Consider the following 16,358-nt stretch of genomic DNA (forward strand, 5'->3'; position numbering starts at 1 on the left):
TCCTGTATTTTTGTCCCCTTAGAGCCATCCAGTGTCTTTGGCTTCAATGTCTCTGCTGTAGGGGAGAAATATGTAAATCTTACTTGGACGGTTCCTAATAATACTAATAGTGATACATACACCTACAACGTGCTATGGCAGCCAGACAACAAGAACATCAGTGTAACAACCAACTATGTACAGGTGACTGGGCTGTCACCAGGAGTAAGCTACAACTTCACCATCTACACTCTGACCTCAGATGGAGTGCGGAGCGATGTATATCAGGTAGCAAAGACTACTACAAGTAAGTTCATGTTTTATTTAACACAGAGTGGATTTTATTTGTTTACAACTTTTCAAGTATATACAAATATTTTAAGAAAATGTATTTACAATATTGTTGCAATGTTTGTGCTTTATAAAATCAATAAATAGTTATGCTGATTGAAGCCTTAAATAACAGTTACTGTTCAGCTCACCTTTCCATTATAACCAGCACAGCTCCTTAACTGTCTGGCCTGGGGATATGCAGTCCTCTCCTCCCTGCCCTCCCGGTGATTGATGGCTGACATCACTAGGAGGTGGGGCTTAGGTCCTACGCAGTGAGGGCAGGGCTTAGGTCCAGTGGCGGGCTTAACTCCAATGCTGCAAAACAGCCTGGCTTATATGGACTACATCAGCTGCAGCCCATAGTAGCCAGATAAGGCTGATGCTATAGCAAAGGAGTGGCTTCCCATGGGAAGCGCTATTTCTTCTTATGCAGGTGAGCTGGCAGTCCCAGTGGGAGAAAACACATCTTCCCTGGGACTGCCTGTCTGCTTGTTGTGAGTAGTAGTAAGCACTGCCTATGGGAAGTTACTGTCACTGCTAGGCAGTGCCTGCAGGTTGAAGATTTTACTGGGGGAGCTGCAGTCTTGGAGCCCCTAGGTAAAATCCCTTTTCCGTGGCTACTAACTTTTTAATAGTAGAACTTTTTATAATCAGAATGCAGAGAGATATTGACTGGAGAGTTTTATTTTACTCAATTTTTTAAGCAAGAATCCAATTAGAGTGGATTACAAAAGGGGGATTTTTTTCTCTTTTTTTTTTATTAGGACTGCAACTACCTAAAATTGAACATTGGCAGGGCAAGTGGCCATGGCTATCCACATAGTTGAGTTCCCAGTTGCTAATCCCTTAACAATGCAGTGTCTCCCACTTCTTTTCCAGTAGTAACAGTACAATAGCATGTGGGAAGTATATGGTCACTGTTTTATTAAACCAACAACAGAAATCCTCGCTAGTAAGTATAAGTTTGCCATGAAGCTGAAGCAACCAGCACAGGGCCTGCCATTACTGGAATCCGAGTGTTGTGAAGTTAAATAAAATATTAATATTTGAATGCAAAGTGAAAATAGACCCTGCAATGATACCATGATTTTACCCAGAAGAGGAAGTCTCAATGTTTTTATTTATATTCCATTTTTCATTGCATTCTTATAAGAATCGAATTAGAAAATAATTACCATATTGAGTGGGTGTAAGTGGGCATCAATTGGGTGTTTGCACCAGGGCCATCATAACAGCACTGTAGGCTTTGGGCAAAGCAATGCATCGGGGCCCCTACCCACCCATTCACAGGAATAAATACAAAAAACTTCATAACTTACCCTGCAGTTCCATGCCGTCTCTCCATATACTTCCACACAGTGAATAGCTGTCAGCACTGTGATTAGTGGATAGCTCCAGCCACCCACCAACAGTATGCTGACAGCCATTCACTGTCTGGCTGCAGACTGGGAGGCAGCTAAAGAATGCTGCCTGGAAACACTAACTGTATACAGTATAATTTACAATCAGAGTGGCCAGGCAGCATCCTCTACCTGCCGCCAGAGAAGTTAAGAAGGCACCATCCCACCCCTGCTCAAAGGTCTCTAAAATTAGGAAGCCAAGGGGTAGCTGCACAGAAGCCCGTACCTTAAGGTGGCCCTGGTTTGCACATGGGATGACTGTGTTGTGTGCATGTAGACAGAAGTGTGGGCTATTCAGACAGATTTAGGGCTGGTGGAAATGTGTGCTCCTTCTAATGGCTGTATCACCTTCACAGGCAGATATGTGGGGGTGGGGCGAATGCAGAGATGTGGTCCACTCTGAATACCGGTGGAGATATGCATTTATTTCAGAGCATGGAAAGTGGCCGCAATTGCGGATATTGTACATGCAACTCTTAATCAGGCCCAATATGTGGGTTTAATTTATGTAGGTAGCCAAATAACCTACCAGAGTATATTTGGAGTGTGGGAGGAAACCGGAGTAAATCAATACATACAAAATAGAACAGCGCTTAATGACTAGTACTGCAGACAGGTGTAAAAACAATCATTGTGATCATGGTGCTCTTTATCAAGCACATCATAAATTTTCACGTACTTAAAATGGAAAAGAGGGAGCTGTTATATCACCAGTCTCTGGTAAAAACTTGGAATGTTTGTTTAGGACATTGAGATTCAGTTCCTCTACAGGGGTGAATATTAGAGCCATATGTTTGCAGGGACTATTGTCCAATATATTGGAATAATTACCAGTCCTGTGGGGCTGTATAGGGTGTCCCGTTAGTGGTGATCCTGAAGGCAATAGGATCTAACACACAAAGCAAGGGGTCCCTTTGATGTTACCCCCACTGTGTTTTTTTGTGTTCTGTTCATCCTAAAATTGGCTTGGCAAGGTCCATACAAGGATGACTGAATGGTAGAATAGTGTCCAAGGTCCAGAGGTGGGGTGGCCTGACGCGTTTCGATGCTTTATGGCAGCTTTATCAAAGGTATTGTTACCAGCTCGAAGAAGCCCTTTAGGGGCTGATCATCATTGTAACTCATCACCTGTATGCAGTCTTTTAGCTAATCATCCAAATGAACACACAAAATTCATCTTCATTATACATCATGAATTGGGAGGCAAACCCAATTCTCAATAATATGATTTTTATTAAATACGTTTGTTATAAATCAAAGAAAAACCATCATAAAACTTTTGCAAAAGACAATTTCACATCTGGTCATTTGATCAGACTTTATCTGAGGATAGGATTAATTGTAAGCAATGTAATCTATTCGCTTCTTTGTCTGCAATACAATTTATTACTGTAGATTGAGCACTGGAAGCTCTAGTGATTTAGTTAAACAGCACGTGATGCTGTCATCATCAAGTGGTTACCATCTCCTATCCAGATCGTCCTAATGAGGTCTCATGACTCTTACATCATCAGTCACGTGATCCTTATTTACCGGATTGCTCTCTGGCATGTACTGTGGGCCGGTCATGTGACGCTACCATTACACGTCACACGGTTCTGCCCCGATTGGTCCCTCATTGTCAAGGCAACCCACCTGTTATAGCACTGCAGACCGGTCACATGATGCGGCCTTCATGCGTCACATAATTCAATCCCAATTGTTCCTTTATTGCTATGGCAACCCATTTGTCATATGACACCGGAGTTCTGTAGACTGGTCATGTGATGCGGCCGGTAAATAAGGATCACGTGACTGACGATGTCACATGACCCCATTAGGACGATCTGGATTGGAGATGGTAGCCGCTAGATAATTTTTGGCAGCCATAAGACAGTCTTATGGCATCCATGCAATTTCAACATCACCAGTTATTATTTAGCCTCCATTTTATGAACAAAGCAGATATAATATTTACTGGATTTTTCACCAGTGCAGTGAAACCTTTCTCATACGTCCTAGAGGATGCTGGGGACACCAAAAGAACCATGGGGTATAGACAGGATCCGCAGGAGACATGGGCACTTTAAGACTTTGAAAAAGGGGTGTGCACTGGCTCCTCCCTCTATGCCCCTCCTCCAGACTCCAGTTTTAGAATTGTGCCCAGTAAGTGAGACTGGACGCACTACAAGGAGTTCTACGGAGTTTCTTTGAAAATACTTTTTGTTAGGTTTTTTATGTTCAAGGGGGCTGCTGGCAACAACCTCCCTGCTAAGGGGAGAGAAGTATGTACCACTTCCAGTGAGTTTAATAGCTCTGCTTCTGGCTACAGGACACCATTAGCTTCTGAGGGTTTGATAGCTGGGTACGCTCAGATGCTCGCTCCCACAGCCGGCCGTCACCCCCCTTACAGAGCCAGAAGTCAGAAGACAGGTGAGTAGAAGAAGAAAGAAGACTTCAGTGACGGCATTTCTCTGAGGTACCGCGCAGCGGACGGACGCTGCGCGCCAAGCTCCTACTCATACACACAGCACTACTGGGTGCAGGGCGTGGGGGAGGGGCGCCCTGGGCAGCTTAAAATACCTCAGCAAAAGGTCTGGCAAGGGGACATTAGTGCTAGTCACTGTCCTAACCCCCGCCAGTATATTCTGTATTATAAAAGAGCGGGACGGAAGCGCGCCATTAAGGGGGCGGAGCTTCGTCCTCACAGCTCACTCTGCGCCATTTCCTCTCCACTGGCTTCAGAGACGCTGGTCCTTCCTCACGCTGCTTAACAAGTATCAGGGTGCAAAACGGGGGGGGGGGGGGGGGGCAAGTTATTTGGTGCAATATTATATAATATAAAAAGCGCTACAGGTCTGGGGCATTTTAGTTAATGCTGCTGACCCATTGATTTGGCGCAGGGGTGTGAGCTGGCAAATTCCCTCTGTGTCTCTCTGACTGGCTTCTCTGTGGGTCTGTCCCCTATTAGCACAGTGTGTCTGTGAGTGTGTATTACACGTATGTCGGCATGTCTGAGGCTGAGTGCTCTTCACAAGAGGAGACTGTGTTAGAGCCGCAAAAAGCGGTGGGGGTGACCGTGTCGGCGCCGCCGACTCCTGATTGGGTAAATGTATTGAATGCTTTGAATGCTAATGTAGCTCGTATTAGTAAAAGATTGGACAAGTCTGAGTCTCAGACCCAAGCATTGAAGAAATCTGTGGAAGATAGGTTATTATAAGTTCAGGTGCCCTCGGGGTCACAGAAACATATGTTTACTCAGTTGGCAGACACTGATACCGACACGGACACTGATTCCAGTGTCGATTATAGTGATTCCAGATTAGATCCTAAATTGGCAAAGAGCATTCAGTACATGATTGTGGCTATTAAAGAGGTATTGCATATTACTGAGGACCCTGCTGTTCCAGATAAAAGGGTCTGTATGTATAAGGAAAAGAAACCTGAAATAACGTTTCCTCCCTCTCATGAACTGAATACTTTATTTGATAAAGTCTGGGAAAGTCCTGACAGAAGATTTCAGATTCCCAAAAGGATTCCGGTAACTTATCCGTTTCCCACAGGGGATAGGGAAAAGTGGGAGTCACCCCCCATTGTGGACAAGGCCCTATCGCGTTTGTCTAAAAAGGTGGCTCTTCCGTCACCTGACACGGCAGCCCTTAAGGACCCTGCAGATTGTATGCAGGAAGCTACGTTAAAATCCATTTATACGACCACAGGGACACTACTCAGACCGGTTATTGCCTTGGCGTGGGTGAGTAGTGCTATTGAAAAGTGGGCAGATAACTTGTCATCTGACATAGATACCCTAGATAGGGATAACATCCTCTTGATGCTGGGTTATATCAAGGACGCGGCAGTTTACTTAAAGGAAGCTGCGAGGAATATTGGCCTTTTGGGATCAAAGGCCAATGCCATGGCTGTCTCAGCTAGACGAGCGTTGTGGATTCACCAATGGAATGCTGATGCTGATTCCAAGAAAAGTATGGAGTCTCTACCATATAAAGGTAAGGCCTTATTTGGGGATGGCCTTGATGATTTGGTATCTACAGCTACCGCGGGTAAGTCATCCTTTTTGCATTATGTTCCTCCACAACAAAAGAAAACGCACCACTATCAGATGCAGTCCTTTCGGCCCAATAAATACAGAAAGGGCAGAGGTTCTTCCTTTCTTGCTACTAGAGGAAGGGTAAGAGGTAAACGGTCACCAGCCTTGTCAGGCTCCCAGGAGCAGAAGTCCTCCCAGGTTTCTGCCAATTCCACCGCATGACGTTGGGGCTCCTATGCGGGAGTCCGCACCGGTGGGGGCGCGTCTCAAACTCTTCAGTCAGTTCTGGGTTCGTTCGGACCTGGACCCATGGGTTTTACAAATAATATCCCAAGGGAACAAACTGGAGTTTCAAGACGTCCCCCCTCACTGATTTTTCAAATCGGCCTTGCCAGTTTTTCTTCCGGACAGGGAGGTAATTTGCAACGCCATACAAAAGTTGTATCAAAATCAGGTTGTCGTCAGGGTTCCCCGGTCACAACAGGGAGAAGGCTTTTATTCAAGTCTTTTTGTGGTCCCGAAGCCGGATGGCTCGGTCAGGCCAATCCTGAACCTGAAATCCCTCAATTTCTACCTAAAAAAATTCAAATTCAAAATGGAGTCTCTCCGAGCAGTGATCTCCTGTCTGGAGGAAGGGGATTTTATGGTGTCGGTGGACATAAAAGATGCCTACTTACATGTTCCCATTTATCCTCCGCATCAGGCTTACCTGAGGTTTGCAATTCAGGATTGTCATTACCAATTTCAGACGTTGCCGTTTGGTCTGTCCACGGCTCCGAGGATTTTCACCAAACTAATGGCAGAAATGATGGTTTTCCTTCGCAAGCAAGGAGTCACAATTATCCCGTACTTGGACGATCTCCTGATAAAGGCGAGATCCAGGGACCAGTTGGTGGAAAACGTGGCCTTGTCTCTGACAGTTCTTCAACACGGTTGGCTCCTGAACTTGCCAAAATCACAGTTGATTCTGACAACGAGGTTGTCATTTTTAGGGATGATACTGGACACAGAACTACAGAAAATTTTTCTTCCGGTAGAAAAGGCTAAGGAACTTCAGAGCCTGGTCAAACAAATTCTGAAACCATCAAGAGTGTCAATCCATCAGTGCACTCGGTTGCTGGGGAAGATAGTGGCGACCTACGAGGACATTCAGTTTGGCAGATTCCATGCCAGAGTATTTCAGTGGGACCTGTTGGCAAGTGGTCCAGATCCCACCTGCACATGCACCGGAAGATAGTCCTGTCTTCAAAGACCAGAATATCGCTCCTGTGGTGGCTGTACAGCTCTCACCTCCTGGAGGGACGCAGGTTCGGAATCCAGGACTGGATCCTAATGACCACGGATGCAAGTCTCCGAGGATGAGGTGCAGTTACGCAAGGGGTAAACTTTCAAGGAAGATGGTCAAGCCACGAAACTTGTCTCCACGTAAATGTTCTGAAGTTAAGGGCCATTTACAACGGCCTTGTGCAGGCGGAACATCTTCTTCGCAATCTGCCTGTGCTGATCCAATCGGACAGTGTGATAGCAGTAGCGTCCATAAACCGCCAAGGCGGAACAAAAAGCAGAGAGGCAATGGCAGACGTCTCCAAGGTTCTCCACTGGGCAGAGAAACATACAAGAGCGCTGTCAGCGATCTTCATTCCAGGAGTGGACAACTGGGAAGCAGACTTCCTCAACCGACACGATCTCCATCCAGGAGAATGGAGCCTCCATCAAGAGGTCTTCACAGAAGTCACAAGTCGTTGGGGAATTCCTCACATAGACATGATGGCGTCGCGCCTCAACAAAAAGCTTCAGAGATATTGTTCCAGGTCCAGGTACCCCCAAGCAATAGCAGTGGATGCACTGGTGACACCATGGGTGTTTCCGTCCATGTATGTGTTCCCTCCACTTCCTCTCATTCCAAAAGTTCTAAAGATCATAAGAAGAACAAAGGTTCAAGCAATCCTCATTGTCCCAGACTGGCCAAGGAGGACTTGGTATCCAGATCTTCAGGAATTACTCATAGATGATCCCTGGCCTCTTCCTCTGCGTGAGGACCTGTTACAGCAGGGGCCGTGCGTATACCAAGACTTACCGCGGATACGTTTGACGGCATGACGGTTGAACGCCAGATCTTAGCACGGAAGGGTATTCCTAGTGAAGTCATTCCCACATTTCTTCAGGCCAGAAAGGGAGTAACGTCTAAACATTACCACCGCATTTGGAGAAAGTATGTATCTTGGTGTGAATCCAAGAAGGCTCCTGCGGAAGAGTTTCAGCTAGGACGTTTTCTCCATTTTCTACAAGCAGGTGTGGAGGCGGGCCTAAAGTTGGGCTCAATTAAGGTTCAAATTTCAGCCTTATCAGTTTTCTTTCAAAGGCAATTGGCCTCCCTTCCAGAAGTTCAAACTTTTGTGAAGGGTTTGTTGCACATCCAACCTCCATTTGTGCCCCGTGTGGCACCATGGGATCTTAACGTGGTGTTGCAGTCCCTTCAATCGCATTGGTTTGAGCCTTTACAGATGGTGGAGTTGAAGTTTCTCACTTGGAAAGTGGTCATCCTGCTGGCTTTGGTGTCCGCAAGGCGCGTGTCTGAGTTAGCGGCCTTATCTCACAAGAGCTCTTATTTAATTTTTCATGAAGATAGAGCAGAGTTGAGGACTCTGCAACAATTTCTGCCGAAGGTGGTTTCATCTTTCCAGATGAACCAACCTATTGTGGTACCAGTGGCTACTGACGCTTTCGTTGAGTCAAAATCTTTGGATGTGGTCAGAGCTCTGAAAATCTATGTCGCCAGAACGGCTCGGGTTAGGAAAACCGAGGCTCTGTTTGTCCTGTATGCTCCCAACAAGATTGGGTGTCCTGCTTCCAAACAGACCAATGCACGCTGGATCTGTAACACGATTCAGCATGCTCATTCCACGGCCGGATTACCATTACCGGAATCGGTGAAGGCCCATTCTACTAGGAAGGTGGGCTCTTCTTGGGCGGCTGCCCGAGGGGTCTCGGCATTGCAACTTTGCCGAGCTGCTACTTGGTCGGGTTCGAACACTTTTTCGAAGTTTTACAAGTTTGATACTCTGGCCGATGATGACCTAAAGTTTGGTCGATTGGTGCTGCAGAGTCATCCGTACTCTCCCACCAATTCTTAGACAGCTCCAGCACGAGGGGATAGCGAGCCAGCATATTCTTTTGAGGCACAAACTTCGTACCCGGGTTTTCCCAGGGTTCATGACGTATATCAATTAGGTGGTCAGAGTGAGGTAAAACTTGTTTAATCACCTTCTGACGCTTGAACCTATCTGGTTTCTTAGGAGGAACAGATGGCTCGGGATCATCCGTAATCTGTAAAATTAATTTAATAGCCTCCAAAAGATCAGGAACAACCACATGTGAACCACCCTCCCCTCCCCATCAGCCGAAGCCGCCTAGCAATGAAAGAAGTCCCACAGATTCCACAGTGGGCAGAACGCCGTCTACCGGCCATATCGGCAATACTCATTCCGGGAGTCCTGAATTGGGAAGCGGACTTTCTCAGTCGTCAGGACGTGCATGCCGGCGAGTGGGGCCTCCATCCAGAAGTGTTTCAACTCCTAGTGGAGAGGTGGGGCCTTCCAGACGTAGATCTGATGGCGTCTTGACACAATCACAAGGTTCCGGTCTTCGGAGCAAGGACAAGGGATCCTCAAGCAGCATTCGTGGTTGCGCTGGCGGTACCGTGGAGGTTCCGGCTGCCGTACGTGTTCCCTCCGGTGTCTCTCCTGCCCATGGTAATTCGGAAGTTCAAGCAAGAAAAAGGCATTCTGCTTCTCATAGCTCCAGCGTAGCCCAGACGGCACTGGTTCTCAGACCTGCAAGGCCTATCGTCAGAGCGTCCAATTCTACTTCCACAACACCCAGACCTCCTCTTTCAGGGCCCCTGTGTCTACCAGGACCTAGCCCGGCTGTCTTTGACGGCGTGGCTCTTGAAGCTTCCGTCTTAAGGGGTAAAGGGTTTTCTGAGGCGGTCATTCAAACTATGTTGCGGGCCCGGAAACCAGCTTCGGCTCGGATTTAAAATAGGGTCTGGCATTCTTACTTTGTTTGGTGCGCATCTAACGATTATGACGCTTCCAAGTTTAGTAAAGCCAAGTTGTTGGCTTTTCTTCAGCAGGGCCTGGACTTAGGCCTGCGTCTGGCCTCACTCAAGGTTCAAATATCTGCCTTGTCAGTGTGGTTTCAGAGAAAAATTGCGACCTTACCTGATGTGCATACCTATGTCCCGCCTGTGGCTCCTTGGGACTTGTCGGTGGTTTTGGAGGCGTTACAAGAGTCTCCGTTTGAACCTCTTGGTTCAGCTGACCTTAAGTGGCTTTCCCTTAAGGTGGTGTTTCTGCTGGCTATTGCTTCAGCTAGAAGAGTGTCGGATTTGGGTGCCTTGTCCTGTAGTTCCCCATATCTGATATTTCACCGTGACCGGGCGGTTCTTAGGACTCGTCCCGGCTGTCTACCTAAGGTGGTTTCTTCGTTCCACCTTAATCAGGAGTTTGTAGTTCCGGCACTGCTTCTGTTAGGAAATCTGATTCTCTCTTTGTTGTGTTTGGGTTTCACAAACGGGGCTGGCCTGCTCACAAGCAAACTCTGGCCAGATGGATTAGAATGGTGATTGCACATGCTTATGTAAAGGCTGGTCTCTCTGCTCCTGATCACATTAAGGCCCATTCTACTCGGTCTGTTGGACCTTCTTGGGCGGCCTAACGTGGTGCAACCCTTGAACAATTGTGCAAGGTGGTCCTCTGTGAACACGTTCATAAGGTTCTATCCCTTCGATACTGCCGCTTCCCAGGATGCTTCCTTTGGACGCCGGGTTCTTGTGCCCGCTACAGTGCGTCCCCTCCCATAAGGAACTGCTTTAGGACATCCCCATTGTCCATTCCTTGTGGAGCCCAGTGGTAAGAACTTACCTTTATTAAAACTCTTTCTGCGAGGTACACTGGGCTCCACAAGGCGCCCACCCTGACGCACTTAGCTTCTTTGGGTTGGTATGGCATTAGCCGCTGACACGTCTCCTGTTGTGAGAATGCGGTGTTGTGGCTACTAACCGTTGTCGTCTCTTTTCCTGCTACTGCTTTGGACTGGTTAACTAAAAACTGAGATCCTGTGCAGGGAGGCGGGGTGATATAGGAGGCGGCGCTATGCATTCTGGGAACAGTCAAAGCTTTGAGCCTGTTGGTGCCTCGGATCAAGATCCTACTCTACACCCCATTGTCCATTCCTTGTGGAGCCCAGTGTACCTCGCAGAAAGAGTTTTAACAAAGGTAAGTTCTTACCATAAAACTCGTTTTTCAACTCTGAACAAGTGTGCCCAGTAAAAAGTCAGATCCAGATGTTTTCCCTATGTTAAACATACAGGGCGGATTGGCCTGGCAGGACGCCGGGATGAAATACCGGTGGGCTGGTCCCGTGGTCTCTGCTGGGCAGAGAAGCGGGAAGGGTTCGTTTTAGGCAGCAGGGGAAAGGGACGGTTAGGGTTAGGCACTTAGAAGGGGATGTTAGGCAACAAGCGGGGAGGGTTAGGTTTAGGCAGCGGGGAAGGAAGGGTTAGGGTTAGGCACCACCAGGAAGGGTTAGGCACCCACAAGGGTGAGTTAGGGTTAGGATAGGGGGGCAGGGGAAGGTTAGGGTTCTTTTGGAGGGGTTGTCGGTATTCTGATGGACAGGATGCAGCTGTCGGTATTCTGACCGCCGGCATCACGTCCATCAGGAAATCATACTGAACCCATAATAAACCATATTAGTCCATATTAGGTCAAATGTTCTCACTAAATCCTATTCCTACATGTGTTTTAGTACCAATTCCCTTAATGTAACCCCTAAACAATTTACATTCTTAAACGTACAATTAAAACACATTAGCCCTAAATAAATTTTAGACTTTAAAATTAACTTATGTTTTATAAACAAACCACAAACACATTTTTGGGGAAATCAGAAAATTGACAAACAAAATTCCAACAAAATAATCAGTGAGAGGGTAACAAAAACAAAGATGGGCAAAAAAACAAACAATTATTGGGAGGAGAAAGGCCCTTGATCTCCCATACTGGGAACACTGGTCTGTGTGCTGTGCGGTGGTGGTTGTAGCTGCTGTGGCACATGCGGCAAAGTAGACTGCAGGCCAAATTGTCCAAATATATTTATGTTATGGAAGCAGGCCTTAATATGTGTGTATTGTGTGTGAGTGTGTGTGTGTGTGTTTGTGTGTGTGTTTCTTGAAACCACACTTACCAGCCTTCTCTGTGTCTGTCTCTTGCCGCCTCTTCAGTACAGCCGTACGCTGGCACACAGCAGCTGTGGTGAAGAAAAACAAAAACACATTTAGGGGCAGATGTACTACACAGTGATAAAAGTGGAGAAGTGAGCCAGTGGAGAAGTTGACCATGGCCAGAGCCGGCCATAGGCACAGGCAAACTAGGCAATTGCCTAGGGCATTTGATATGCCTAGGGGCATCAGCAGCTTCTGCTGATTAAAATGATATGCGGCATGCCTATATTCTGTGTGTAGCATTTCATATGCAGATACAGCCACAGTCGTCTCACACAGTATATCCTGCATGTCAGTTTAATCAGCAGAAGCTACTTGTGCATCCTAGCCACATAGCAATGCAAATAAGATGCATTTTCATAAAAAAAAGGTGCCCGACGTTAGCATTGACGCAAGATTTATGAGGACACATCTGTATCCAAGCAGAGGCAGAGGTCACAGTGTTAGTGGCAGTGTGAGTGCTGTGTGTGAGTGGGTTGGTTGTGCAGTAGTGTTCAGAATATGTGTAAGGAGCATTATGTGTGTCATGTAAAAATGCATTAATAATGTGCAACATATGTGTAAGGGGCACTATGTGTGTCATTATGTGTATAAGGGCATTAATAATGTGCGGCATATGTGTAACAGGGTACTACTGTATGTGTTATTATGTGTATAGGGGCACTAATGTGTAGCAAATGTGTAGGGGTCACTATGTGTGTCATTGTGTGTATAAGGGGATTAATAATGTGCGACATATGTATAGTGGACATTATGTGTAAAAGGGCATTAATAAAGGTCATAATGTGTATAAGGCGCATTATGTTTATAAGGACATTAATAATGTGTCTCATATGTGTAAGGGGCATGACTGTGGAATTATGTGTATAAATGCATTACTAATGTGTGGCATTATGTGTATAAGGTGCTCTACTATGTGGCGTTGCATATAGAAAGGGCACTACTGTGTCGTCTAATGTGAATAAAGAGCAATAGGTTGTGGTGTAATGTGAATAAGGAGCAATTCAGTGTGATGTAATGTGAATAAGGAGCTCTACTGTGAGGAGTAACGTTTATAAGGTAAAGTGATACTACTGTGGGATGTAATATGAATTATGGACACTATCGCATGATCAAATGTGAATAAAATTGCAGTACTGTGTGGCGTAATTGGAATTGGGGTTACTATTGTGTGACCATGCCCCTTGCCAGCAAAAACACACCCCTTTTTGGGCTGTGCGCCAAATGTGCGAACTCTTCCTATTTAAATTATAGGGGTACAAACACCAAAATAAGGACTGCTATGGGTGAGGGGTGATGGTGCTGGGAAAGAGGTGCAAGGTCAGAGGTGGAGCCAGTGGTGGTGCTAGGGGGCACCAGCCAAAATCTTGCCTAGGGCATCATGTTGGTTAGGGCCGGCTCTGACCATGGCAACCAATCAGCATTGACGTAACATTTATAATTTGCATACTATAAAAGTATACAGAGCAGCTGATTGGTTGCCAAGTGCAACTTCTCCACTGGCTCACTTCTCCACTTTTATCACTGCTTAGTACATCTTCCCCCTAGTCATTTGGCAAAGGTATTAGTATTAAAAACCAAACATTTTTCATGATGCATTGTACAGTAAAAATGAAAGCTTACATAATGTACAAATGGCCTTCACAACACAAAAAGACTGGTTGGGGTGTTTGAATCTGCACATAGCACACATTACCAAACGACCCATACAGGGTCGTTTTAAGAGAGGAGGGGACCCGCGTGCAGCTTCCTTCGTGGGCCCCCTCCTCTCCGGCAGCTTGTAGACTCTGGCTTAAAACCAGGGCCTACTGCGCATGCGCAGGTCTACGGGAACATGGCGCCCGCGCCTTGTTCCCGGGGACACCTCCAGTGCGCATGCGCAAATCACTCGTAAACGGCTGCGGTGGCCATTTTCCAAGTGATTTTTGCCCATACTGCAGAGCTGCTGCCGTGGGACTGTGGAGGGGTAAGTATATTCTATGGGTGCGGTGTGGGCCCCCCCAAACCTAGGAGCTCGTTATAGAAACGCCTATGGACCCATACTTACTCAGCTCAGGATGGCACACAGTCATTCTTTAATACACATAACATTTGCCCTAATTACATACACAAACTCTTAACCTCTTCAGGGATAGCACCACATATTTACCAAGGGGGTCATTCCGACCCGATCGCTTGCTGCAGTTTATTGCAGCGCAGCGTTCGGGTCGGAACTGCGCACATGCCTACGCCGCAGTGCACCGGCACATGCCAGGCGGCCAAAGGCCGTCGTTGCCTAGCGATCGCCTTTGAGGCAGAGGCAGTTGCTGGGTGGGAGGGGGCTGGATGCCGGTGTTAAGCCGCCGTTAAGGGGGCGCGGTCCAGCCAATGCAGGCGTGGCTGGACCATTAAGGGGGCGGGCCGTGGTGGCTGTGGGACATCACACGCAGCCGCTGCGACCCGGGGCAGCGAAGAGGTTCTCCTGGCCAGCCGCAGGAGCTGTTCTGGCTGGGAGTAACTCCTGAGATGCAAAAGCATCGCCGCTGTGCAATGCTTTTGCATTTCTGTGGGGGGTGGTGGTGGGGGGCGGCACTGACATGTGGGGCAGACTAGCCCTGTGCTGGTTTCCCCCCCCCGCATGTCTGAGTGCCTGATCGTATGCAAACATTTATGCGTACTTTATGTGACAATATTGTATATGGTAATATTTTATTTAAAGCTCCCAAAAATATGTGAAATATATAAATGTATCTGTAAAGAGGCCCCAAAACATCACACTTGCCACTGATGCAGGTTGTTACAGTTAAAACGGGGGGAAAAAATTATTTACTCCCCAGAACAAGGTGTAGACACTGTTTGGTTCGTGTCCACTAAATGCACTCCTAGGAGCACCTCCGGTTGAGGAATGGTCTGCTTCAACTTCTCCTTGAACTCCATGTAGTTGACCGGTGCAGCTCATCCTGCGATCCTTACGGAGCTCCTCAGCCATCTTCCTTCAGGACTTGTTTGATTTTACTGTACCTCTTCTTAACGTTCCCAAGGCCCCGATGGCAGGAGCTGAGCTCGTTTACTGTGTCCAGGACCGATCTTCACACAGTCTTTTGGGATACAGGGGTCCTGTACGCCTGGGCATCCAGCAGGCGTTGGAACACCTGAACAATGGCATGGGCCAGGCCGTAATTTTCTTCATAAGAAAACCTTACATTGTACCCTGACCTTGTCTAGCCAGGTACGGATGCAGCAGCCGCCTCATCACTGTCCCCCGCACCACTCCACAGCACTTCCTCCTCCTCACACTCTAATGGCTCTGTGTCAGACACAGCCTGTTGCTGGGACATAGCTTCCTCCTCCTCCTCCTCCTCCTCCACCAGCCTCCTTCTCTCTCTGCTCACTCTCCAGGATGCCATGCCTGCTCCAACACTCTGGAACACCTCTGCAAGCAGTACACCAACCACACTCTATATTTATCTATCGCAAACCACTACCTCCTTATTGGCGTTTCTATAATGGGTGCAGTGTGTGCGAGGCACACGGGCCCCCAGGTCCAGGAGGGCCCACCCCGCAAACACTGCATTAATTTGCTTAATACTTACTGTACCTCTCTGAAGTCCTCCGTCGAAGCCTTCCCTTTTCGGCAGTGCAATAGAGTTTGAACACTAGGGGGAATAAACTCTATTGTGCCTGCTGAAAACGCCGGAAAGATGGCACGGTGGCCATTTTTCCGGAGTTTCACGCATGTGCATTAGCAAAATCTTCGGGAAAATGGCAGCCGCGTTGTGTTCCCAGAGGTTTGCGCATGCATAATTGAGTCTGTTCTCAGACTCTATTGCCCCTGCCGCGGAGAAGGATGGCACCGCCGGGGGACTCCGGAGAGGTTAAGTATTAAATCCTGTGCGTCAGTCAGAGAGGAGGTGGCCCCTGAAGCAGAAGGCTGCACACGGGCCTCCTCCTTTCTTAAAATGCCCCTGTACCTCCTCCATTCAAAAATGCCTACTACCTTTCAAAGGACAAAACGGTAGACTGGGGTTTATATATTGTGTGTTATGCTTCAATCACGCTACTTTTGGGTGCCAATGGGTGACTTTCTATCACACTGTGCAACTGTTATACTAAAAGATGCGTTCTGGTTGGTCTGAAGAAATTGGACACTTCCTGGTCTAAATCCTGCGAGAAGTCATATCCGATCTGCATTGGGAGCGTAAAAGACGCACGCCATTACATTGGCCGAGTTCCGGGAAAAAGGCTCACATTAGAATGTCAGAGTTTGTGCGACTTTTTCCAGGATGCTATACTCGGCTCCCATTATGTCCCGGTCCTGGACCAAAGTACTTGCACTGATGGCACCATTTAAAGC

The 16,358-nt window shown here is 47.3% G+C and overlaps 1 protein-coding gene across 1 annotated transcript in view; it reads left to right on the forward strand.

The window, feature by feature from the left end:
* Nucleotides 1-16,358, forward strand: part of PTPRH (protein tyrosine phosphatase receptor type H) — a 426,591-nt gene that overhangs the window by 275,064 nt on the left and 135,169 nt on the right. The window contains exon 7 of the mRNA XM_063942825.1: nt 23-286. Coding sequence (XP_063798895.1) covers nt 23-286 — 264 coding nt within the window. The remainder of the gene's footprint in view (nt 1-22; nt 287-16,358) is intronic.

The sequence above is a fragment of the Pseudophryne corroboree genome, chromosome 10, assembly GCF_028390025.1.
Source record: "Pseudophryne corroboree isolate aPseCor3 chromosome 10, aPseCor3.hap2, whole genome shotgun sequence".
Classification (NCBI taxonomy): Eukaryota; Metazoa; Chordata; class Amphibia; order Anura; family Myobatrachidae; genus Pseudophryne; species Pseudophryne corroboree.